This window comes from Durotheca rogersii, assembly GCF_024521655.1.
Source record: "Durotheca rogersii strain YMJ 92031201 chromosome Unknown GGS23scaffold_8, whole genome shotgun sequence".
Taxonomy (NCBI): domain Eukaryota; kingdom Fungi; phylum Ascomycota; class Sordariomycetes; order Xylariales; family Xylariaceae; genus Durotheca; species Durotheca rogersii.
In genome coordinates this window covers 493960-519334 of record NW_026251239.1, presented here as the reverse complement: position 1 = coordinate 519334, position 25375 = coordinate 493960, and the positions used below count along the sequence as shown (strand labels likewise).

At 55.5% G+C, this 25375-nt stretch overlaps 8 protein-coding genes across 8 annotated transcripts; 6 read left to right on the top strand and 2 right to left on the bottom strand.

Annotated features, from left to right (window-relative positions):
- Window positions 1-741: 741 nt before the first annotated feature.
- GGS23DRAFT_604723 (metalloreductase Fre8) lies at window positions 742-2795 on the top strand (the record flags this gene model as incomplete). The annotated part of the gene is made up of 3 exons (XM_051519642.1): window positions 742-1129; window positions 1252-2178; window positions 2368-2795. The coding sequence occupies 3 exons, from the start codon at window positions 742-744 to the stop codon at window positions 2793-2795; spliced, it is 1743 nt and encodes a 580-aa protein (XP_051372414.1).
- Window positions 2796-4106: 1311 nt separating this feature from the next.
- Window positions 4107-6410, top strand: GGS23DRAFT_565016 (uncharacterized protein). The gene is made up of 6 exons (XM_051516184.1): window positions 4107-4637; window positions 4702-4938; window positions 4993-5122; window positions 5215-5432; window positions 5494-5518; window positions 5636-6410. The coding sequence occupies exons 1-6, from the start codon at window positions 4558-4560 to the stop codon at window positions 6182-6184; spliced, it is 1239 nt and encodes a 412-aa protein (XP_051372413.1). The 5' UTR covers window positions 4107-4557; the 3' UTR covers window positions 6185-6410.
- Window positions 6411-7451: 1041 nt separating this feature from the next.
- On the top strand, window positions 7452-8291 carry GGS23DRAFT_620487 (uncharacterized protein; the record flags this gene model as incomplete). The annotated part of the gene is made up of 1 exon (XM_051521107.1): window positions 7452-8291. A coding segment is annotated over one exon (624 nt), but the record flags the coding sequence as incomplete, so codon positions are not given.
- A 926-nt stretch (window positions 8292-9217) lies between these two features.
- Window positions 9218-10688, top strand: GGS23DRAFT_596204 (Clavaminate synthase-like protein; the record flags this gene model as incomplete). Its single annotated transcript, XM_051518450.1, has 4 exons — window positions 9218-9491; window positions 9562-10048; window positions 10127-10432; window positions 10502-10688. The coding sequence occupies 4 exons, from the start codon at window positions 9218-9220 to the stop codon at window positions 10686-10688; spliced, it is 1254 nt and encodes a 417-aa protein (XP_051372411.1).
- Window positions 10689-11683: 995 nt separating this feature from the next.
- On the top strand, window positions 11684-14846 carry GGS23DRAFT_565007 (amino acid transporter). Its single transcript, XM_051516183.1, has 8 exons — window positions 11684-12162; window positions 12246-12485; window positions 12538-12633; window positions 12694-12769; window positions 12833-13113; window positions 13178-13352; window positions 13402-13538; window positions 13597-14846. The coding sequence occupies exons 1-8, from the start codon at window positions 11892-11894 to the stop codon at window positions 14112-14114; spliced, it is 1794 nt and encodes a 597-aa protein (XP_051372410.1). The 5' UTR covers window positions 11684-11891; the 3' UTR covers window positions 14115-14846.
- Window positions 14847-15908: 1062 nt separating this feature from the next.
- On the bottom strand, window positions 15909-18035 carry GGS23DRAFT_510833 (Di-copper centre-containing protein). Its single transcript, XM_051514550.1, has 6 exons — window positions 17587-18035; window positions 17370-17532; window positions 17223-17308; window positions 16729-17168; window positions 16554-16622; window positions 15909-16389 (listed from the first exon to the last, which is right to left on the bottom strand). The coding sequence occupies exons 1-6, from the start codon at window positions 17799-17801 to the stop codon at window positions 16172-16174; spliced, it is 1191 nt and encodes a 396-aa protein (XP_051372409.1). The 5' UTR covers window positions 17802-18035; the 3' UTR covers window positions 15909-16171.
- A 632-nt stretch (window positions 18036-18667) lies between these two features.
- Window positions 18668-20861, top strand: GGS23DRAFT_565004 (uncharacterized protein). The gene is made up of 6 exons (XM_051516182.1): window positions 18668-19457; window positions 19516-19539; window positions 19605-19974; window positions 20065-20182; window positions 20238-20336; window positions 20408-20861. Exons 1-6 carry the CDS (start codon window positions 19302-19304, stop codon window positions 20802-20804), a joined length of 1164 nt encoding a protein of 387 aa, XP_051372408.1. The 5' UTR covers window positions 18668-19301; the 3' UTR covers window positions 20805-20861.
- Window positions 20862-22241: 1380 nt separating this feature from the next.
- Window positions 22242-23710, bottom strand: GGS23DRAFT_565002 (proline-specific peptidase). The gene is made up of 2 exons (XM_051516181.1): window positions 22966-23710; window positions 22242-22761 (listed from the first exon to the last, which is right to left on the bottom strand). The coding sequence occupies exons 1-2, from the start codon at window positions 23640-23642 to the stop codon at window positions 22479-22481; spliced, it is 960 nt and encodes a 319-aa protein (XP_051372407.1). The 5' UTR covers window positions 23643-23710; the 3' UTR covers window positions 22242-22478.
- Between the last annotated feature and the right edge of the window lie 1665 nt (window positions 23711-25375).

Here is a 25375-nt window from a genome sequence, read left to right as displayed (position 1 = left end):
TCTGATGAGCCTTATGCAAGAGCATAACATTATGCTAAGTGCTAGGGATTTTTTATGCATATCAACCGTTAACGGGCTCAGGCCATGTTCGTTTCCCTTCCCTCCCGCCTTGTCAATTGCTGCACCGCGTCTTAGCTACATCGTCAAGACGGCGTTTTGTCCGGATCGCGTAGGCTTATCTGGGCCCTCGTGGCGCTTGAGAAACAATGCCTGGTGATCACTAAGGCTTTCACCACAGCGTCGACGTTCTGGCCCGCATTGACTCTCGGACTGGCTTGGCAGTCCGGATCCCTTGACAGGGCGCAGCCAAGTCTAAACGGAGAGAACAAGCAGAGAGCAGCATTCGGCTATGTGGCGCCCCTCCGTCGCACAGCTGTGGCTGACGCCCGTATCTCCTCGTCTTCTCTGTCATCAACGCCGTCGCTGGCATCTTCGGTGACACCAAACACGCCCCACGACGGCGACAACCTCGCACCAGGTGATCGACGCCTAGTCCGCCGTCCTCAAACGCACCCCGCTTTCTGCCCGCCTTTGGGATACTCAGATCCGCCTCGGAGTTCCTCAGCGCTTCGGATATCTCGGAACTCGAGAGGATTGTGCGCGTTCGGGATACCTAACCGTAACCAGACTGTCGTGTCGCAGACGAAGCCCCGTATACGGTCTGACAGCTTTTCAATTACGTAGGTAGTTGAGCCGTGGTCGAAGGGGGCGCACGAACCCCTCCTCCAAAGGGAACAGAAAATGGGCTGGCCGTACCACTTCCTCGATTTGGACGCGGAGCAGAAGCATGCGCGCCGCCAGGCCCTCGACCGATACGCTGCTTGCGCCCAGCTCTCCGCCCTGGTCCCCATTGCCGTTTTTCTGCTTTACCGCTTCGGCTCCTGGCTCGTCGGATTGGCCCTCACGGAAGGTGGCGGGGACTACGCGGTCGTCCCGCACTCGCCGGCACTGAAGCGCCGACGACAATCGTGCCTCGGCTCTCTGGCCGGAGCGTCGCGGAGAGTCGCTTGGTGGCTCGGCGACGACGTCGTATTCCTGGGCACGAGGTGGGGTCAGCGGGACCAGATCATCGTTGGAATCTGCTGGGCCGCCTGGCTTCTTTTCCTGTGCGTCATCGGGACTGGCGATGGTGAGTCTGAGGCCATCCGACACGACGTAGCGCCGGCGGCGCGCCGACTGCGGTCCAATCTCGAATTAATTCCGAGAATTACGGACGTCACCGCGACTAGATGGCTAATCCGATCTAAACAGACTACATGCACTTGACGAAGCGGTTCGGGATAGTCGCCCTCTCGCAGTTCCCGCTCCAGTATTTGTTGGCTCTCAAGAGCATCAACCCGATAGCGCTCGCTTTCAGGTCCTCTCACGAGCAGGTCAATCGGTGGCACCGTGTCCTCGGCTGGGTCATATACTTCCTGCTCCTGTTGCACGCGAGCTTTTATCTGAACTTTTACGTCCAATATGGCGTCGTAATCGAGCGGCTCACTCGTCTCATCCCGGCCCTCGGCCTCACTTCGATCATCGGCATGACTCTGATGAACACCACAGCTCTCCGTGCACTCCGGCAATACTCCTACCGAATCTTTTTCATCACACACATCTTGGTAGCGTTCATGCTCCCGCCGATGATCTTCTTCCATTCCCACCACGGAGGCCGGCAGTATGTGGTGGAGGCTCTCCTCGTCCTTACCGCCGACCTCGTCAAGCGCAAGATTGACACCGTCACTGTGCCTGCGACCCTCGAGTTTATTCCCGGCACGAGCCTGATGAAGATCGTAGTCAATATCCCCTCCCCAAAGCTCAGCCGCTTCCGGAAGTACCCTGGAATGCACGTCTACCTGAGCATCCCATACGCCTCCCGCCGCAGCTCCGGCGTCTCCGTAGCCAACTTTGCTCTCCTGGAATTTTCGTTCAATCCGTTTACCATCGCATCCCTCGACGAGGAGTCGGGTGATCTGACGCTAGTTGCGCGGCGTCAGAAGGGACTCATGACCAAGACGCTGGCCCGGCTTGTGGGAAACGATGCCGGCGGTGCCAAGATACCCCTCTCCATCGAAGGCCCCTACGGATGCGCAACCCAATTCCCGAACTTGACCGGCGCAGAGTTCCAGCGAATTCTCCTGGTAGCCGGTGGAGTCGGCGCTACCTTCATTCTGCCGCTGTACCGGTACGTATCCCGTCCCCGATCCAAGCCGTCGGTATCTTCCATGCTTGATTCCATTCGCGCACATACTAACTGACATTTAGTAAGCATCCGTCCGACCTTTACTTCTTGTGCCCATCGCCCCCCGAAAATGATGCCTCTCTACATTCCCAACCATTTTAGAAAATATCTTTGCGCCTTGATAGGCTGCTGACGTTTTACAGGATTAATCTCCAACGAAAATCCGGCAGCACGAGTGCAGATGGTATGGGCCGTACGCAAAGCTGGCGATGCTACATGGCCGGTATCGGGCACCGCAGGAAGCATCCTGGATGACGAGAACCTCAATATCTTCCTGACCGGCGACGTCTTCGCAACCGCTGACGAAACCACAGTCCCAGACGATGAAGACGATGAAGGTATAGAGTTGACCAGAAGCGTTCACGATAACCTCGACCAGGATACCTTTAATAGAAAGCGGCCTGATCTGGAAAAGGTCGTCGACGACTTTTTCAGGCAAGGACTCGAGGATCGCGTCGCTGTATTGGTATGCGGGCCGGAGGCGATGGCGCGTGAGTTGAGGGGCTTCGTCGGAGCCTGGGTGGAGAAGGGCAGAGACGTTTGGTGGCACAATGAAAGCTTCGCGTGGTGATTGTCATTGTGATGGTTAGATTTCTGGATATGCGGCATAATGGCGAAGATAATGAAGGACATCGATTCGATTCGGTTCTCTATCCCCAGATTCAGGATCCTCTTACGCCGAGCTTCTTAGTCCGTGGGAGGATTGGTTCCTAGATCCTGCCACTACAAACGGACGCCCTCCTTGGCCGCCGATACGCTGACTCGCGTCTGTTCCTCAGCATGCATATGTTAGGAGGACGGGGGGTAGGCCTTATACCCACGCAGCCGTGTCAAGACTCCGGTCATCAGGTCGAGCCAGCCATCACGAACGAAGCTCCCACTGTCGCGTAAAACCCACATTCCCTCTCTTGCCGAATTCGGAGGCACCACGTATATGCCCCGTGTGCTATACAAGGGAAAAATGGCATTCCCTCCATCCGCGCGAAATACGCCTTGAGGTTTGATATTGTATATTCCGCCACTAATGTGCTGGGAGGGTGGAGTACATCATCATCATCGGCATGGCCGTAGCGTGGCCCTACTCCTCGGCAGCACCCAAAGTAGGTAAGATTAAGAAAGGCCTAAGGAGCGTGCGTGAGATATTGATGCCCTTGACTGCAGCATTTGCTAGATGAACCTATGGGCGGTATTTCCTGAGCGATCCTAGTCCGGCTTAACTAGATAGGGCAACAAGGGTGTATGAAGGAGACGCCTAAAGCAACGGGTTTTGACAGGCGGAAAGTGGCCGTAATCTCACCCCTCCAAGCTTAAACCAGCCTAGGAAGGTTAGAAGCAATAAATCCGTAGACGGCTATTGCACTTAATGCAGCTAGAAACGCGGATGGAATGGGAAAATTTCCCTGTAACCTTCTCTTGGGTCCAAGATTCGCAGATTCATTGCTATATTTACAAATCGAGGGCTCTCACATTTTACTTCGTTGTCTATCACAGAGCTGAGATGGAAATGTGCACCTATCGATGTATTTCCCCGGACCCGTTATGACGATGTATAGCTTAGGGGCCACAAGGACGGACATCGTGGTTTTATACTATGTGTAAGCGTCTTGCTAAGCAAAAAATAGTTGCATTGCGACAATGAAGCGTTGGTTTCTCCAGCCCGACTCGGCTTCTCACGCCGCCCCGGGTAGAATGTAACCCTAACTTCACTTACCCTTGCGTCGGCGGGTCAGGAACCCGCCGTTGGGTTACGGGGGGGGTTCGTCCTAACGATGGCATAGGTGGGCGAAGCTAGAGAGTAGCAGGCAACTGAAGCACGCTAAGGGTCCGAATCTACGGCGATGGGTCTCGTAATGGTAAGGCAGTGCAGAGGTGTTCGACATCGTTGGTGGGTTATCCTGTGTACACGGCAAGAATTTGCTAGGGTAATGCTACATCTACCTGGTGGACCTTGCTAGATCCGTACGACTAGAGAGCTGTCGCTTTAGCCAGTGCTTACCTACCTACCTATCTAACTATAGAGGCTTCACTAGGGCAGGGGAAAATCAGCAGCGACGGCGGTAGTGGAAAGGCTACTATGGATTAGACTATCGCAGAACACGGATCTGGCGTCTTCCCGTGCCCCTGCGCCCGCGGATGAGTCAGGTTGCGCTAAGCCATGACGATGAAGGGGAAAGAGGACGGCTCTAGACGCGGCAGCCGTGAGCGGTTATGATATAAGACGCTAGGATGGCCGCCACCGACGATCAGGTCTCCAACTTCCGGTTCGATAGCGTCCTCACCTGCGAGACATCCCATCGCTTGCCGCTCCTTCGAGGCCAGACAGTCCAACCACGATGCGTTCAACCCTCCTCCCGCTCTGCTTCCTTGGCGGGGCTCTTGCCGCCCGCCCGTTCCTCAACGAGCCGGACACTGGGTAAGCGATATACCTCCCAACTGCCAAGGTGTAAAAACACTAGAGCGTGCTAACCGGAGGCAAGCTTCGATGCGTTTTTTGCAGACTTAGAGCCTGGAAAACTGCCGCCTCTCGAACAGCTGGTAGGGCTGCCAGACTTCGACGCGGCTGCGCGTCGGTATCTCGCCACCAGGAACTACACTTATTACCGCAACGGCGCCGCGGCGGAGTGGTCGTACCGGAACAATCTCGAGGTTTTCAACCGCTACGCACTCCGCCCTAGGACCATGATAGATGTCGTGAACATCGAGTCGACACTCCCGTACGCTTGCCACCCTCTCTTTCCACCCTCCCCGCCTTCCTGCTAACAAGGCAGGACCACGATCCTGGGGCACAATTTCTCCGCACCGTTTTTCATCGCACCCTGCGCCCGTGGAGGGTACGGCAATGCCGAGGGGGAGAAGGGCTTGGTCGAGGGCGCGGCGACTGGGGATATCCTATACATCGTATGATTGATCTCACCTGCGGCTTATCTAAGACGCGATGCCAGGTCACACGCGCAGGAACACGCTAACGTGGTTTGGGAACCGGGATCTAGCCCTCGATGCTTTCGACCCTCAACCAGGAGCAGATCGCGGCGTTCAGGAAGGAGGACCAGGTCACCTTCCAGCAGGTGTATCTCGACTCGAACGACACCCTGACGCGGCAAATCCTGAGCGACGCCGAGAAGGCGGGGACCAAGGCCTTCGTCTTCACCGTCGACTCCGCCGCCGACGGGAACCGCCATCGCGCGGCCCGCTACGGCGTCGGCTCCGCGTAAGTTCGCAGGCTTCCAGATCTCTTGCTCTCGGTGGCCTGATTCTGACACTCCCAATAGAGATAGCTCGTACACGCTGATCACCGTAAGCTCCCCGAAATATTATCACCTCCCGGATAGCATAAAGAACATCGCCCCGTTCGGCGCCTGAAATGTACGAAGGAAGCAAGCTAACACCCCCTCCTCTCTCTCTCTCTCGCAGTGGGACCTGTACGATCACCTGCGCACGCTGACGGACCTGCCGATCGTGCTGAAGGGGATCCAGACGGTGGAGGAGGCGCGGCTGGCGGTGGAACACGGGGTGCCGGCGATCTACCTGTCGAACCACGGGGGGCGGCAGCTGGACGGGGTGCGGTCGGCGCTGGAGGTGGCGATCGAGCTGCGGCGCGAGGCGCCCGAGGTGTTCGACGCGCTGGAGGTGTGGGCGGACGGCGGGGTGCGGTACGGCGCCGACGTGGTCAAGCTGCTGGCGCTCGGCGTGCGCGCCGTCGGGCTCGGCCGGCCCTTCATGTTCGCCAACGTGTACGGCACCGCCGGCGTCGAGCGCGCCATCGCCCTCCTCAAGCGCGAGGTCGCCATCGACGCCGCCAACGCCGGCATCGCCGACCTTCACAACATCGACCCCAACATCGTAAGTCGTTTCCCCCTCCCCCTCCCCTTCTCCTGGCTTCGGCTCGTATGGCGCGGTGCGCCGCGAGGCAGCCTCGGAATGACAGCCGCGAGGTCGAAAAGCAGGCTAACGCGCACCTAGATCGACTGGACGCCAAACTGGGCGCTGGCCTAGTGTCGGAAAGGAATGGGAAAAGGCGCTTAGCTATATACCAAGTATAACCTCAAACATATAATAGTTGAATTGAACTCGTGTCCACGTACAGTTTAGATGAAGCCATCACCTCAACAACTCGTCTTGCCGTGGTGGCTAAGTGTAGGTAGGTAGGTAGGTTTATTTACGTGGTCCAGTCAATGTGGATATATCTAGGTACGTACACAACGCCCCGCGTAGCCGACGAGGGCCTTTACAAGTATGCCAACAGCGACTGATCGATCCCCCCCCTTTGATGCACATGTATTTATACCTATGAACGGATATCCCCATATTTTAGGATATTGTTATACCCATCATCTAGTCAATTTCTTTGATCCTATTGTCACTTACATAAGATGGTCTGTACCTATACACCACCCTTATTCAGTCATGCTGCCTATTGTTCCGAGCCGGGTCTCTCGGGTGACTACATATATAGGGCCGCGATAAATGGCCTGCCTTCGCCCCGTATCGAACCTATTCCCATTCCCAACCCTTAGGGAGGTCCCGGCCACCATACTCCCGTGCATCATCCCAAGTAACAAACAAGATATCCACCAAGGGTCGAGAGTAATCTGCTTTTGGTCCTCAACTTATGGGCCGAGACGAAATTTGGTCAAGGGCCAGTTTGCTGTCCATAGGATATCTCACCGGCCATTCATCCCCTTGCCCCCTATTGCGAACGCTCGCCGCGTACAAGGTTCTTTATTCCTCTTCGGAAGTGACCGATCATACCTACTGTTACCGGGAACCACTCCAGGTGGATGGCCATACTCATGTTTGTCCTCTGAGGCTGTCACCGCCGTCGACACGGACCCCAGAGCTGCTGAAACTTGTCCACTCGATTAGCAATCAAACCGACCCCTCTCCCACTCACTTTCCCCCTCGCTTGAGTTCAATTCACCATGAGTAGTAGCTGGCCCGGCCTGTCACGAGCATACGGCGTGTGGCAACTACTGTAAGTCAATGCCTTCCAGCTTGAGCCTCATTAACACAGTCTCTGCGCGGTTTCCACCTGGGGCGTCGAAAATCTAGCTACCTCCTTCATATAAAAGCCGTGCCCACATCGTCGAGAGAGAGAGAGCACCACCACTCCATACCACATCACCTCGTGGCGCGCTCTCTCTCGCTCTCTCCCACGCACAGAACCACGTAACCAAACCCACACACCTCAGAAACAAAACTAGACAAAAAAAAAAACCACCAAGACCATGTGCGTGCGCTGGACCAAGTACCAGGCGCGGTGCGGGCACACGGTGTCGCACATGACGACGGCGCGGTGCGCGCGGGCGCCGGCGGGGGGCGCGTGCGACGCGGTGCGGGTGGAGGAGGACGCGTTCTGCCCGCGGGCGCGGCTGGGGTTCGACGCGGGGTTCTGCAACGACTGCTGGCGGCACGAGTCGTGGGAGGCGGCGATGCGGGCGCGGCACGCGGCGGCGCGGGCGGCGCGGCCGGACCGCGCCGGCTCCGCCGCCCTCGACGCCATGCACCTCGCCGTGCTGACCTGGCCCAACGTGCCCGACTGCCTGCGCGACCGCGTCCACGCCGCGGCCATGCGCCGCTGGCGCGCCACCGGCCAGGCCACCGACGTCGCCCGCGCCCTCCGCGCCGTCCGCGCCTGCGACGACGAGCTCCTCCGCGCCGCCGACCAGGAGTTCAGCTGGGTCCGCCTCGGCCCCCCCGCCCCCGCCCACCAGCGAACCGCCGAGACCGGGGCCGGCCAGGTCTGCCCACCCCCTACCCCCCCCCGGCCCGCAGGCCACAGCGCATGCGACACTCCCTCCCCCTCCAGGGGTGCTGCGAACGGGACGGGATAAATGACAAAGGTAGAAGGTAGTCACGTGCCCCAGGGAAACAGGGCCGTGACGGGCAGAAAATAGGGGAGGGTCGCCTTTGCAGCGTTGTTAGTATTTCACGAGCATTCCCTCAGTAGACTCCTGATATCCCATGCGTCAGGTTTGCGCCTGGTATCCTTCCTCTCTTCGTGAGATGGGCCAGCTTTAGCAAAAACAGACCTAATAAACCTGCTATTCCACAAGTCTCTAGCGCGGTCCGTAACACAGTTCTTCGTATTGCAAACCGCTGTTCTGCCAAGCCCCACCGCTTCTTTGCCCCCCCAATTTCCTAACGACTTGCCCTGTCTCTAATAGTGAACTACCGGGTGAATATCCGCCTCATCCTGTCTTTATGCCCAACTGCGTGTCCAGTCCCACGTCTTGTTGTCATATTTAGTCGCTATGGTCGTTGCTATTCGCGGTACCTAGCTAATGTAACGATGCCTTAAACCCCCATCTTTTCCCATGTAGGTCTCATGGGTCGCCGAGTTTACGTAACTCCATCGGGGTTGCATTGAATGAATTCATTTCTATACCTTGCTGCAGATCCCTTATCCGTGGGGTCTACCATGGGTATCGGTGGATGGCATATCGAACATCCATCCTGGAAGTGTAAAAATAGAATGCGAGAACTGAATAATTTCCGTCTCTCAGCTAAACTTTCGTGATCCAGCAGCTACGCATCATGTAAAATTCTGCTGTGCTTTTCCTCTCGTCTTTTTCCTCTGCGGAGTCGAAACCACGCCGCAGCCACCTGACGCCATCGCCAACTGCAACCCGGACAAAGAGAAGATGTGCGCCAACAACATGCGTACGTATCCGGTGTAACGTGTGCGGGGTGCGCAGCATTTCCTCAGATGCCATCGACGCTGTATCGTATCATTTCGACGAGAATTAGCCGGTCATGCGGCAATGCAGGCCGAAAGGAAGAGAGATGCGAATAGCTCCAATGTGCGATTGGCCACACACCCATGCTCGGCGGGAGATGGGTGATCGCCTCTCCAAATGACGCCATTCGGGTCGATGAAACGATCCTGGCCAAGTTACGAGAATACAAATGAGGCCCTCGTGGGCGTGGTCATTGCGCATCCCTAAAGAGAGACAGAGAGAGAGGGCCAAGGCAATAATAAGAGCACCAGAAATCATGACCGCCGTCGCGTACGTCACCCCCGCCGCCGTGGCTCCCCCGGGCCAACCCGATATCTCGTATGCGCCAGACTATAGGAAGTACGAGGCCCGTAGGGACCAGCGCGTCAAGTCTGAAGCCCTGCAACAGCAGCTTCCCCCTGGGCTTCCGCGGGAGCTCACGGGAAAACTCGTATGGGAGGGCGAGACGCTCGCGGAGACGTACAACTGGACCTACGTGCTAGACCAGAGCCAGCTAGACGAGCTAGAGCTTGCCTTGAAACATTTCAAATGTGAGTGCACGCTGTTCCGTCCAGCAATCCGTAGGCGCTTCGCTGACCAGGTCCTCTCTCTCTCCCCTAGCCCTCGGCCTACCCCTAGGCTATATCAATCAGGAGACATTTCCGCTCCCGAAGCTGCACTCAGAGCTACGACGGCTGTCTGACGAGCTCCACAATGGACATGGATTCTTCGTGGTCCGGGGCCTCCGCGTCGACGAGCACTCGCGCGAGGACAACGTCATCCTATATGTCGGGTTGTCGTCGCACATCGCCACCGTGAGAGGTAGCCAGGATGGCTTGTTCGAGGGCAAGCCCGCCTCTGTCACGCTAGCTCACATCAAGGATCTGAGGGGCACCGGCCGCGACGACATCATCGGCAGCCCAGCTTATACCACCGACAAGCAGGTGTTCCATACGGACTCGGGAGACATCGTCTCCCTCTTCGCCCTCGAAACGGCTGCCGAGGGCGGCGCTAGCAAGCTCGCTAGCACGTGGAGGGTGTACAACGAGATTGCGCGTACGCGTCCGGACCTCATCCACACGTTGACCTCCAACTGGGATGTAGAAAAGTTAGCCCCTCGCCCAGAAGCCGCGCCCGTGGAGCCTCGACGCCGTTAACAGCGTGTTAACAGTCTTTCTCTTTTTAGTTTTGCCAACGCTACCGTGCGGTTCACGTCGCGACCTCTGATGTACTACCACCCGGCTACGGACTCGACGCCGGAGCGCATCGCCCTGCAGTACGCCCGCCGGTCGTTCGTCGGATTCGGCGCCCTGCCCCGAAGCCCCGATATCCCGCCCATCACCGAGGCCCAGGCCGAAGCGCTGGATACCTTGCACTTCCTCGGGGAGAAGTTCTGCGTCAACACGCACTTCCAGAAAGGCGACATCCAGTACGTGAATAACTTCGCCTTGTTCCACGCCCGGGACGGGTTCACAAACGCGGGGCTTAAGCAGTAAGTAATTCGTCCGGACACCTCTCACAAGCGAGCAGTCGAGTATCGAGGAGCTAAAATGCATCGAAGGCGTCATCTCCTCCGCCTATGGCTGCGTGATCCGGCTAATGCATGGCCGACACCTGAGCCGTTAGAGGGCAAATGGGCGGCGATTTATGGCGGCGTGACTCCCGAGTCCCAAGTCCTCCCCCTCGAGCCGTACATTCGAAGTGCGAGCAACAAGGAGCAGCGTGGTAAGGGATCGGAGTTGCGCTAACAGGCCCATGAATAAAAAGAAACCTACTGCTTCCTATAGAACGAATTGATAGAAGAAGGTTCGGGAAAAGCGCTCAAATAAAAATGTATTCGAAGCAACGGCACGTGGTTAGAGGGGATTTCGCTATATCACTTCATATAGCCATCCCGATAACCCTTTCACTCACCCGTCGTGCTGTCTGAGCATCCTTCGTGGGAATATTGCCTATGCAGATTGCCCCACAAGTTGGTTCAGGGATGTAGGCTTATATAGATTCCTGCGCGACGAAATGATGTAAATATGCAGCTCAGCCGTTGTTATCGTGGATTGTAGGCGATTCCGCGTGGATGAATAAAAGGAAATGCGCAAATCAGCCAAATGTGTATTAGGACCGGAAACCTGATAGGATAGCCGTCGGCGGGCGTGGATAAGCGGGTAGTATCACGATATTACCGCGAGAGAGGCCTGCGCGACGAGAAATGGGATAGGACGAAATGCGATGCGGGATGGGGGAGGGAGGGGGGCCCACGACGCAGCCAGGATCTCTGCGGTGGCCCAACCAACCCGCGAATGGTCTTGGGCCAATTGCTCGTCCACCCAGAGGATTGGATCGTCCCGTCGTATCGTGGCTACATTATCTGCATGGTTGTCATCGCTATCAAGCATTGCGTGATTCTCGGCCCTCCTCACCTAGGAAGGTCGGCGAGCGCGCGCGCGTCTAGCCGTCTATCCCCGGCCCCCGGGAATGCGCACGACCGCCCGAAAAGGGCCATATTCTGCCCGCCTAGATCTGCCTACCAAGGCTCGGCTCGTCAGCCCGTGAGGGTCACCCCCCTCCCGGTCACCGAATAGACACACTAGAAGCCTGCGTGGAAGGTCAGGTAGGGACGAGAGAGGATCAATTGTGCCATCAATCCCGCGGATGTTGTCAAGCTTCCTGCCAGCTCGGTGCTTCTCCGTTCGAAATATTGCATCTCGCGATTTGCCGTTGTGCCATGCATGGCACGATCCTGGGCGGTTCCTCCTACCCTTCTGCTCGCCACGTGCGTCGTGCGCGACAGCGCGTCCCCTCCCTCCCCCCCCCCCCCCCCCCCGGCAGTCGAGACATATATATCTTGCCCGACATCCCCCAATCCAACCTCTCCTCCAGGTTCCATCCATTCGAGCTGAGCTGATCCTAGCTGAGACGAAAGCGCGGAATTGGAAGGCTGTTTTCGTCTAACCATGGGGCTCCCTAACTTCTGGTCGCGGCCGACCGTGTCTGAGGTCCCAGCAGGCGCCGACGCCAACGTATCCAGCACCGATGTCTCTGTCCTCCACGACGGCAACCTCGCCTACACGGTTGAGAAGGCGGGCAATGGGTCGAAGCCGTCCTACCAGGAGGTTACCGGCGCGCCTGTCGAGTCCAGGTCACCGCTGGGGTACCACGTCGGGTGGCTGACCGTGATCTTTCTCAACGTCAACCAGATGATTGGCACCGGTATCTTCTCAACTCGTAAGACCTCCCCCCCGTCCGGCATCCCGGAATTCCCCAACCACGCTCGATACCTTGCTGACACCGGGGTTCCGCTCTCTCAGCCGGGACTATTTTGAACAGGACGGGCTCCATCGGCCTCGCCCTGATATACTGGACGATCGGTGTCCTACTAGCTATCGCTGGCTTCAGCGTGTACCTCGAGCTCGCTAGCTACTTCCCGAATCGGTCGGGCTCCGAAGTCGTGTACCTCGAGCAGGAATACCCGCGGCCGAAGCATTTCTTCCCGATCACTTTCGCCGTGTTCAACGTGCTGCTGTCGTTTAGCAGCAGCAACGCCATCGGTGTGTAATTGTCGTGTCGACCCGGTGCGGTCCAAGTATTGACGATTCCTAGTCCTGGCTCGATATCTGTTCCGAGCAGCCGGCCAGACGCCGACCGACTGGCAGCTCAAAGGCGTCGCGGTGGCGGCCTACACGTTGGCAAGCTTGTGTTCGTTGCCTTTTTCTTGGACCGTGAGAAGCTCGCGACAGTACTGATGCACATGTCTAGGTGTGATACTTCACAATAAATACTCGCTCTGGTTAATGAACTTCCTCGGCGTCCTGAAAATCATCACCTTGATCTTGTATGTATGATATACCTCCTTCGGTGTGCCCAACGCTCTAACGACCTGGGTCCGCGAATACAGCACAAGCATTACCGGCCTCGTGGTTTTGGGCGGGAATTTAAGCCACATCCCGGACCCGGGTGCTAATTTCCGCAATGCCTTCGAGGGCACCACGACGAACGGTAACGATCTCGCGGTGGCTTTGGTGAACATCCTCTTCTCGTACGCCGGCTACACCAACGCCTTCAACCTCGTCAACGAGATCAAGAACCCGATCCGAACTCTCAAGATACACGGCGCCATATCGATCTCCATCGTCAGCCTGCTGTACATGCTCTGCAATATTGCGTACTTCGCCGCTGGTATGCCGCACGACCAATGACCCACCCGTTCCGCACGGGAAAGCTAACCGAGCCGTTTGCGCAGTGCCGAAGGAAGAGTTTGCCAGTTCCCGGGAGATCGCGGCGGCGGTCTTCTTCGTTTCGGTCTTCGGTCGGGGCGGTGCCGAGAAAGCCCTGAACGTTTTGGTCTTGTTGAGCGCGTTCGGGAACCTCCTTGCCGTACTAATCGGCCAGTCGCGAGTGATCCGTGAGATCGGACGGTAAGGCGGACAGTTCTATGCGCGTGTACCGATTCTGACGTCCATGTAGACAAGGCACACTCCCCTTCACCAAATTCTGGGTGTCGACGAAGCCTTTCGGGACCCCGATCGGCCCGTATATTTTGAAGTGGGCGATGACCTTGGTCATGATTCTTGCTCCTCCCGCAGGCGACGCGTTTCAGTTCAGTGAGTATATGACACTTTTCTCAGCGCAAATGGAGGTGCTAACGGAGCGGACCAACAGTTATCAGTTTAAGAGCATACCCAGATGGAATATTCAACCTCTTCCTCGCGTTCGGGGTGTACTTGGTCCGGCACCGTCACAAACGCCTCGGACGATCGGCTCCCGAGTTCAGGGCGTGGCACATCGTCGTGATCTTCTACATCCTGATCCAGGTCTACGTCCTAGCGACACCATGGATACCTCCGAAGGGCGGCCCCTACGCTGGCGAGGTCTCGTTCTGGTACGCGACGTACTGCGTGGTCGGCATCGCCATCATCATCGTATGCGCGCTGTACTATGTCTTCTGGATGCATCTGTTGCCGAAGTGGAAAGGGTACGAGATCCGGCAGGAGATTCTCAACGTCGAAAACGAAGGCGCCAATACCCACAGGCTCGTCAAGGTGCCGCTGCAAGAGCTGGGGAAATGGGACGAGGAGCACGACGAGGCGGGCCGCTTGCGACGGAGACACCACGGAGCTTCGGCGCGGTCGTCAGACGGGGACGACGGTAACGACCAGCACGAGCCGAAGGCAGTCTAGTCGGAGGGTGGTTCGGCGGCTTGGTTTTGATTGCGGTGGCATGTGCCCAGCCGAGGGCGGTGTAGATATTCCTGGGGGTAATGTCGGGTAGAGTAGAGAACGGCTCTGCAGATCAATCAGCTACGTTGTTCAGAAGACTAGCTAGGTCGACGACAGGTGAACATCAACAGAGCCCATACCAGATCCAGAATAGGCGCTTCCACCGACGCCTTCAGCCCCGAACCTCTTGGCAGAGTGCGAAATTAGCCCCCATCCAGCCTGTGTTTCCAGCGAAGCTTCTGATGGTGGCATGGACTCCGGAGAGAAATCCCCGGGTAGGGTGAAATATGCGATCTAGTGCTTCCCCCTCTGATTGAATGTGTGGACACACCTCTCAGGTACCTCGGTAGGAAGATAGGTATGCATGTAGCGCGTGGTATTGTACCTAAGACAGGCCGAGTTCGGGATACAAGGATGCATCAACATAAAATCTCCCCATGGGGGAGATTACTTACGGCACAGTTAGCACACAACTTGCCAACGGCACCAACGCGCCACCGTTGGTGAGTCCACGCCACCGGATTCATAAATATTGGCAAAGAGCAGGAATGCCGTCGGGATTCTGCTGCGCGGCTTTTCCCCGCCACCCGCGCTGTCGGAATCTCGAAAAACAATGTATGCCATGGCGACTCTCCCCCTTGCTCTCTCTTTCTCTTTCTCTCTCTCTCTCTTTCTCTTTCTCTCTCTCTCTCTCCCCGCATCCCTCTAAATTTCTTTTTGGTACGCGATCTCCCGGTTCTGCTGCGCGTTTTGGGTGGATGGTTGGTGGGTGAGACAGGATCTGCATAGATAAGCATAAAAACCGCGTGGGGGAGACGGCAACCTGCCAGAGTACCTACCGCTTTAGGGTCCACACGCGAAGAGATACATGCTTGTTTTTTTCTCTTCACGATGCACAACTCGCACAACTTGCACGATACCTCTCAGTCGACGGCTGAAACTAATAGCGACGAAAAGCTGGAACCCATGATATAACTGTCGGTGGGATAAACTTCGAGAGTCTATGCCCCGTCTTGTTTACCCCTGCCTGCGACTTAGTACTTATCCTCGTAAAGGAAGGAGAACGACACACGCCTGTTCCAACATCGCCAGAAAGGCCTCCTCAGCCCAGTTTAGCTAGATTGAGGAGGAGACATTCTCCCGCTCGTGCGCATCTTAGCCCAGCTGCTAAGTGATTCGAGATGGCCCCCAACGGGACCGACGGTGGGCCTTCGTTTCCACTCTCCTTCTCCTTCATATAACCCTGCCGAGGCCCACCGATAACCCACAGCGTTTCGTGAGGAGGTTGAAGGAGCTAGTTGATTGCAACTCGGTGTGACCTGGAACGACGGGGTTAAGCAGCAAATATCGAGACCGCGTAGCCAACTACTCCCACGTTGCAATGAGGAATCCGAGTCTCTCTCTCCACCTCCAGAGCTCCTAAGAGGCAGGGCAGCTTTCACATGCAACACAATTTCTGGTATTGTCTTACAGCTCGCGTGACGCCAAGGCATCTTCACTACGTCGCCCGGTTCTCTCGTCACCCCAGACTCCGAAATTACTCATCACACCATTCCAATCACTTCACCAGAAGACAGGGGTTGAGTCTATAATAGCATAAATTTTCTATCTAGGCGTTGGCACAATTAGCATTAAATAGTCTAGATCTATCGTGGGAACAATCGTAACGGCCAAGCTCCGGAAAGCGGGATAGCTATTTGAGAAGGGAGGGGGTGAAAGATTGCAATTCTCCCAGGGTCGAAGACATGGTATTTCTATTGGGTATAGGGCCAGAGCAGTCGGGGAGACCTTCGCACACCCTGGAACAAAGACCCGGGAGAATAGACCATCCCGACCCTCCCGACATGGCATAGCTTAGAGAAAACCGCTAAGATTTAGCACTTCCAGCACTTCCAGAACGAGGCGCGAGCGGAAATTGACGTCGTAAATTGCGTAACCTTCAGGATAGCGTGAGGAGGAGTTCTCTCGCTGGTGCAGTTGCAGGAAGCCGGAGCAGCATCCGCGAAGCGTCGAGGCGACTACCTGTAGGTGTAGCAGAACGGGCCGTCAATAATGCTCGTAAGCTCCCTGACCGTGACCGGTCCGCCACCAGCGTACCCGAGATCGATGATATCGTCGAGGGTGGTGTCGGGCGACGGCGGAGCGTTGAGGAAAGTGCCCGTGCCGGAGAGCGCATCACGGCGGTTCTTGAAGTCCAGGAATTGCCACGATGACCAGACGAGATCGATCATGCCGTCTGTCCAGCCGTGAGAATCAGCAAATATGAACATTTAATCACGGTGTTGGAACAGCGAGAGAGGCAAGGTAATGAAGCAGTATACAGGATAGTATGATGTGACATGGGAGGGGGAAGGGGTCAAGGGGGAAGGGGGGGGACCACTAGTTCTTAGAAGTGCTTACGGTGGAGATAGAAGACTGGGTCGCCCGGGGAGACGAAAACATCGCCGGCAGGGTCTCCACCGATCGTGTCTGAAACGAGTTAGCGATTAGGTACTATTCCCGGACATCCGATGATTCGTCCGATGAGCCTGGGCGGCTGGAGCATGGGGTAAAGGGTGAAGACTCTGAAACTCACAGTGGCCTCCACCGTGCACACCGATGGATCCCGAGCCGGGCACTCCTTGCATGACCATCTGGAAATCCCCTATGTTGTCGTTTTGGCGAATGAGGTTGACGATGGACGTGAAATTGGCGAACGCGGAGTTGACGCCGGCCGACACGTCCCTCTTCAAGCAGCGAGGGTTGAAATCAAGCCCGGTTCCGACGAGGACCGACCCGTTGTTGAGCGGCAGGTTCACGGGGCCCAGGTTGACTTGCATGTTCTTGAAGGGACCGGACGTGACGCACCCACCGCCCGTACCAGCTGGTAGATAGACGGGGGGGAAGTCACCCAGCAGCAGGCTGATAGGACCCTTGTCGGGGATGAACTCGCCGTTACCCGACATGCTGTAGTCGCTGCCATCGAAGATGGGAGACGAGGCTGGATCAGAGGCATAGAGACCCCAGTTCCAGTATCTAGGCAAGTTAGATTAGCCTCGACTCCACCTTGTGGAAGTGGATGAGACCTACGGCTGGGTTCCCCTGTAGCCACACTCGTTGCGGAGGGCCTGCTCGAAGTTGTACGTAAACCATCTGTGCCAGGCGAGGAATGTGCCCTACGCGCCTATGTTTAGCTAGGGGAAGCTTGGTGCGCGGCTGGTGCCTCGAGCTACTTACCGTGTAGTGGATGACCGGCGTCTTCTGGATGTGGATAGCGACAAAATCGTCGAATCGAGACCTCACGCCAGGAACATCGCTCGTTGGGGTTCTCGCTGGTAGTCTTTGGAGGCAGAGAACCGCGTCCGTGTAGGCTTTGCGCTCGGCCTTGCTTAACGTGCCCCTGGAGTTGGTTTTAGCGCCGCTGCTTCCCCCCCTAGTGAATAGTCTCGCTCACCATTCGCGGCGGACGCTGATGGTGCTAGGAGTACACTTCTGGCGCCCTCTTTTTGGAGTCGTAGACCCGGAATCCAAGAGCTCAGTCTGTGTGGATACAGCCTGGTCAACTATACTTTGTAGTTCGGCCTGAGAATCGGAGATCGTATCCCGGGCTGTAGGAGCCGCCGCCGCCGCTCCGGCGAGCAGGGCACAAACGAGCTGGCTGAAATGCATAGTGGAACTAGATACGTCTCTGAAAAAGAACGATTGCGAGCGGGCTAGAAAAAAAATAAGGAGAGAATAACCTCGCAAAGGAACGACGATGTGACCGGTAAGCGTCGATGGGGAAGGGAGGTAAACTCTCTAATACCAGATTGCGGCTTTTCTCTCCTCTTTAAACGAATCAGGAATCCACATCACGAATTAGTACATTGGAGTCTGTCGGCCGGTGTGTTCGGTGTATGGCTTTGGCCCCCAAAGAAAGTCAGCCAACGCTCACGACGACGATCCCGGCTATGGCTTCCTATAGGTACGGAGATTAAAATACTACGCAACGTCGAGACGGGGTCGATCCACGGAGTCTAACACTTCTTATCTCCTTCCCTTTTCGTTTCCCCTTAGCTAAAAGTCCCGCTCAGTATTGGTGCGAAAAAAAAAGAATGCAAGCAAAAGAGAGGCACTGCTTCTCGAAAGACCGCTCTATACCGCAAAGCACATTGGACTTTCTACCCCGGCACTATAGCATATGCATGGAGTACTTAACCCCAATCAGATGGATCCACGCAACGCAGTGCCCAAGATCATAGTAATAATCTACACCTGTAGACGTTCATCGGCCCCACTGAGGCGCGCCGGTATGTCAAGTTATTGGACGAAAGAGTCACATCAGGGGGTAGGATCCTCGACTCCAGCGCCATGGATTACACGTGGAACGACACATGGGGACATTCGAAGTGCATGAGACCGCAGCAAATGTTGGGATGGTTTATGCACAGGAAGCGAGAGGGGTTGAGAGCATGTATAGGGGTCGTCCTCATCCCTGACAGACGCATATTGGAGATTGGAGGTGATAGGTATAGACCGGAATCTCCACCCGGTAGCTCAACCCTCTTCCCCTTTCCCGTCCAGTGACGCCTTCGCTACCCCAGGCGGGTTTTGCGCTTGACGTCGCAGGGCAACGGATAGTTTCAAGGTCGCCGACCTACCTCGACATCTAGAACTGACTGGGCTAGAATGTTCGCGATACTGCTACCTGGCACGGGACCGAAGCAGGTTCTAGTGTCGCTTCGCATAAGACCTTTTCTTGGCAGAGCTAAGTTACCTGTCGGCCTATCGTTATTCGCACCGTAGTCTACAGTCCGAGGCCGGCGCTATGCTAATATATGCTAAGGACACTGGAGCCGACTGAAGCATTTGGTGACGCTATCCGTAAACAGGTCATACAACGATACAATAATTTTCGTGATACGGCTAAGTCCCTGCCATCAGCGTGCGGGAAGGAATCGTGTGCTCTCAGCCTTGGTCAAATTCACTCCTACCCGTCATATGACTCTCTAGGTGCCGTCAAGGAACGAAGAGATCAATACTAGTGGTGGCTGGCCTCACCACAACTCTTCAAATTCTATACATATATGTCTAATGTCGACTGTTTGTCAAACGATTAATGGGATTCCCCTGTTCATGAGTTGCTGATCGCCGGTTCGTGTGGAGGCAGCTCGACCCTCATTCCCAACGATGTCGGCCACGTTTCTCCCCGGCGCTGACCAGCCCGACGAGAGCCAAGGGCCGCGGATTCTCGGGGCAGTGCTTTCGTTAACTTCAGCTGCGCTGGTCGTCGTGTGCGCGAGGTTCTACGTGCGCATGCGGATGGTTCGGATGGTTGGGGTAGATGTACGGCCGCTCCCCGCTTCAGCATGCCGATCAAGATCACCAAGCTAATCGAGGACAGGACTACATCATACTTGTCGCCATGGTACGAACAAGTCTCTGCGATAGATGTTCGAGAGCATCGGGGACCCACAGCTGACCTGCGATTAGATACTCTCCTTGGTTGGAATGAGCATCGTCATCGTCCAGGTTCACTACGGAGCAGGGCGCCACGCCGCGTACCTGGACCCCGAGGTCAACAGATTCGGTCTTAAGTTGAATTTCATCTCACAGCCTATCTACCTCTGGGCTATCCCGATGGTGAAAATATCGGTCGGATTCTTCCTGCTGCGTATCAGCCCGAGTATGATATACAGGCGAATCTTGCAAGGGACCATGGTGTTTCTCGTGGCCTACACAATGGTCTGTTTTATAACGCTGCTGCTGCAATGCCAAAACCTCGCGATCATATGGGACAACCGCGTCGTGACGACATGCTGGACACAGAAAACGCTCCAGGGCCTAAGTTATGCGAACGCAAGTCAGTCATAGCCCGAAGCCCTTCTTTCCGACTACCCCCATCCCCTCCCTCCCCTCGCCCAAAAGCCAGGCTGCTAACTCTTGACTCAAGCCGTCAACATCGCAACCGACGTGTTCTTTGCGGTCCTGCCGATACCCATGCTCTGGAAGGTTCAGATCAACTCCCGCACAAAGGCCTCACTCGTTTGCATCCTTAGCCTCGGTTTATTGTGAGGACTGTCTAACACTACCGGCCCTCTATTATGTTGCTAACATCTGACGCAGCGCTTGTGCGGCCTCTATTGTCAAAACCTCCTTCATATCCAGCTATGGTATTACCGGTGACTTCCTTTGGGATTCCGCCAACTTGACAATATGGATCGCGTAAGTGTTTCTTCGGCCGCCGCTATTGCGGCCGACTGTAAGATGGAGGTTAGGCATTAACTCGTTCCTAGGGCCGAAACGAACACCGGCATAATCGCAGCTTCCCTCCCCTGCTTGAAGCCGATGTTTAAGAATCTCCTGAAGAGCTCACTCCGGTACGGCTCGTCGCAAAGGAAGGACACGTACCACCTCCGCTCCTATGGTCATGGTACCGGTCCGAAGGGGTCGAAGGGGTCGAAGTACTTGCATTCCCAAACGAAGACGGAGGTCGGTACGCGAAAAGGGTCGGTCCCGAACAATTTAGCGGACAATATCAGCGAAGAAAGCATTCTATCACAAAAACCGAATGGTATCACCAAGACCACGATTGTCACCATTGACAGATGTGCCGAGGATAGGGCAGAGAGCTCGGGGTGGCAGAAGCAGAAGGACTATTATCCGGAACGTGTGGTCGAGGATAGGCTATAGCGAAGCCGTTGTACAATGCGTGTAGGATAGCATTTGCCTGGGTGGCTAGGACCCGTGTGCATAGAGAGTATTCACACTTTCGTTTGTTAGGGGGCAATGAGACGATATGGGCGTAATTTCTTGCGTATTGCCTGTTATTGTTCCGCAGTAGTGAACTGCAACATCCACATGATAGGGCGATCTCGGCCGCGGTGGCTCATCGCTTTTCCTCATTACATCGATTATCAGTCTCCCGGCGTCAATCAGCAGAAAGACGCCGTGACTGAGCTATGATTCAACGACCAAGCTCCGTAGACTCCGTGAATTTTCGCGCGTCGCTCGCCTGTAAAATAACCACGCACATGCGGATGTCACGATGTTGCGCGCTCGGACCGCGTCAGCAAAAGCTGTTGGTTACATTGCTAACGGGATTCTCGCCGACTAGCTTGGTTATTGGGTGTTGAGGTTCGCCTGTTGGTTCATACCAAACCAACTAAAACCTAACGAGTAATATATGTGTATGGCAATAGCGCCATAGTTCCCAGCCCTGCGGAAGATGCTTTCCGAACCTCGAGGCCAGGGACCGCTTCTGATGGTAGGTACTCTTAATGTGCCCGTCGAAATCCACATGCATTGCGCCTCGCGAGCTTAACGGTATCTTCGAGCTTGTTATTTCTTACCTGATCCGTCTACTCTTGGCTAGATAGTCTTCGTTTATTTGCTACGTGCCCCTAGCTGTGGGGAATGCCATGGACAACCCTTGCCGAAGGGCTCAAGGAGCCGAAGGGGATGGAAACCGGGTAAGATGGGGACCTCCTGTCGGCCGGCCACGTAATCCCTGCCTGATACCCATCGGCCGAGACACAAGCTACGGATGAATACTACCCAAGGGGACGGCCTAGCTAGAGCCCCTGGAGCTGGGGCAGGCCTCACATTTGCCTGTTGGTAGAGATAGCGTTGTAATACAGTTAGCGACTGTTTCTAGTCGGACGGGCATGCAAGTGTATGCATACTCATACTTATGCAAAGCCCCCGCCCATCCCAAGATGTAGGGTACACCTATCGTACCATTCCGGCCGCTACAAATAACCATATAACAACTTCACGTATAGTTAACGATTCCGCATTGAGGATGGGCGGCCAAGATTCCGCCCCTTTCATAAAGCGGCATAATTGTAACCCCTAGAACAGGGTGACGCGGGCCCTTCATTAGGCACTTGGGGTATTAGTTGCTATGGATGCGTGTATTTCTATCTGAATCTAGCCCGATCCCCTACTCTATCAATCAGAGTATAATTGTCAAGAGAGGCGGGAATAAGAACAGCAGAAGAGAAACATCTATAGAAGTCCTTTTAGTCCCTGTGGAAAGTACCTAGATTTTGCCTGCACGATTTCAGTCAACCTCCCAAAGTCCGTTGGCTGTAACAGTCCCGGTCTAGGGTGCCCGGTCTTATTACCGGCGGCCCGCGCTAGAGAAGAAGCTACTATCACAGGGAGGTTGATCCAGTCCGAAACACATTTCTCTTTGGTTCCATCCGATATGATCAGTACTTAAGCATAGTTAAGCCTTGCCTTTTCAGCTGTAAAATGGCACCTAATTAACCCGCAGTCCTTCCTGAGACATAAAGGTATACATATTGCGCAGCGTGCTCCATTGTTTCGTGGATCCCCTATCGCGCGAATATTTGAAGAAACTCATTGCACATCGGCGATTCCCTTCTGTGTCAGAAACTCGCCAACGACCTTCAACACCCTCTCTCGGAGCCCCCCGCCTTCCAGATGGCACATGTGGCCGCCACCCGGAAACGTTATCCAGCGAACTCGTGGGATGAGCTCAAAAAAGGGGACTTGGGTGATGTCGTGTGAGGTGTCGTATTCGCCATTGTAGACGAGGGTAGGGGCGGTGATCTCGGGGAGACGGGGAATGACGGACCATTTAGTGAGCGAACCATCCCTTGTGAGAGGCGAGGGGCCGTACCTAGAAGAATTAGAAATCAAGCCAAGACGGACGCGGTGAGGAGCCAAGAGGGTTTCCTCCGAGAAATACAAGAGGGGAACTCATCATTCCGATCCTCCGCGCTCGTATTCTTAAGCCTTCAAATTCCTCCGGATATACACGTCCGTCTCTATGTTATATGCATCCGCCGCCCAAGGTTCCGGAGAGGGGAAAGGCGCGACCTACATTGTGCGGTACACCGTTGTGTCCTCGCCCAGGTGCTTTAAAGCCGGCACCAGCTCCGCCGGTGGAAACGGGTCGGCACGGCACACGTGCTTCCTGTAGTAAAAGTCCAGCGCGCGTTTGTATGCGGGGCTGTCGTACTCGCCCTTCTGCTCGGCCTCGTCGAGCGCCTGACGCATGTCGGGCGGCATCTGGTCTCTCAGCAGACGAGTGCCGCGGCCGCCAAGCTCCGCGCTCGCAAGTGCGCTAGCGAGGACCAGCCGGCGGAGACCCCGAGGCTGGCGGGCGGCGAAAGCCGAGCCGAGCATGCCGCCCCAGCTCTGGCCGAGGAGATGAAAACCGGGATCGCGGCGCAGCTCGAGGTGGTCCAGCAGATTGTCCAGCTCGTCCTGGAACAGCTGCTCCTGCCAGAAAGACCGGTCGCCGGCCTTCTGCGGGAGATGCGAGGAGGAGGCGCAGCCTATCTGGTCGTAGAAGACGACGGGGAGGCCATACTGCTGCCAGAGATCGGCAAAAGTGAGGAGGTACTCGTGCCCAACGCCAGGTCCGCCATGAGCCACAATAACCGGAGGAGTGCCGCTAGATAGGTCACCGATGATCTTGTAGTAAGTGAAACAGGGCTCGTCGATTGATGGGATCCTGAAAGGCGCCTTGCCTTCTCGGACCGGGATTTCGTGCATGGTTTCGCGCTAGGGACAGTGAGAAGGGAATACGAGGAGAAGGGGACGTGGTGGAGTGAGGGGGCGGCGGAAACGAGAGAGATGGCACAATCTATTACCGATTTACAGTACGATATCCTACGTTCACCTTTGAGGGGCTGGAAGGCTTATGAATGTAGTACGTAAGCTTTGGGGTCGATAATAAAATATTGAGGGTTAGCTTTTCGAGAGAAAACTTGACTGACCTATTGTGAAATGGGTAAGTAAAAATATAAATCTACTTAATATGAATATTTGTTTGTGTTGTCCTGTCACGTAGATCTGCGTTGCTTTAAAAAGGGAGGTAGATTATCGGGCAGCCGGCGGAGCCGGATTCTGCGGAGGGACAAATGCTACACATACTTCATGCGCTATTAGTTGTATTACTTACCCTTTATGGGCTGCCGTAAAGTGCCTTGAGGAACAATACAGATGTACCTAGCAGTGCTGGGGCCCAAGGGTGGTTTATTAAAGGACTAGCAACCCGAGGACGTCTAGGATTTATACTACAGTAGTAAATACTATTTCGAGACGAAGCCTCGTAAGGCTTGTGTAATGAATAAGTGCCTTGCAGAGTGCCATAGTGCCACGGAAACCCATGTGGCTTGCATAGCGCCGTACTATTGCCGAGACAAAGAGTTCTAGGGCTATGACTGCTGCAGTTTATGCCTCTCACGGCTCTAGCACGTTGTTTGCACTTTAATATCCCTGTATTTACAAACCCCTTCGCACCCAAGCGGTGGTGCTTTGAGTCTTTGGCATGACATAACCATCACAATGGCTATTGATTACGTTCCGGTATCGCAGGAGGGGTCTGATGTCGAAGACAAAGAGTCCTTCCTCCCCATCCAACATGCCTATCAATCAGCGCGGCGGAAGTACGGCTTTCTCATTCTCGGCATTGCCCTTGCGGGTTCCATATGTGCCAATGTCTTTTTCATCCACAGGCAATTCGGCAGGCCCTGGGAACTCCTCGAGGAGTTGCCTACCCAGTTTGGTGGGATAAGACAGCATCTGATGACTCTGTTCTTTTTACTTCGTATTAAGTACTGACCTGTACCTCCAGCTGGCCTCCGTCGAGATATGCCGACGGAGATTCTCTCTGAGAGCAGCTTCAACAGCATGAACCGGACAGTTCAAGATGCTGCTTGGGGCCATGTTGATTTGGAGCCCTGGAACGGCTTTCTAGCCCTAGATGAGTACTATGTCATGTTCCAGGGACTGCCGCACTCGCAGCGTTGGCCGTGGGACTCATCGAAAGGCGTCTACATCATGACCAGCTCGCATGAACTCCACTGCGTTGTAAGTGCTGCAACTACCTACTCAAGTCTGCCTCAAGGGAAGCCTAAGTTGACGCTCTGCGTTTTCAGCATGTGCTTCGTACCCTTGTTAACGAAGACCAAGATGGAGTGCCCAAAGCGGAGCGGACGTGGAGCTACTTACACTTGATGCACTGCTTAAACGTATTGCGGGAGTCTGTGATGTATAATGCTAATGACATGCCGCTATACATCGGTCGATTGCACAAGAACGTTCACGAAAAGTCTCCTCGGGCTGGCACTGGGACTGTGAAGATGTGCCGTGATTGGGACAAGTTACTAGCATGGTCTCGTTCGCGAAGTGCATGTTACAAACCAGTACATTCGGGTGAGGAAGGCTTCAGGGAGGTTGATCGTTACAAGACCTGCCCAGACGGCACAAGGCCGTGGGAGCAG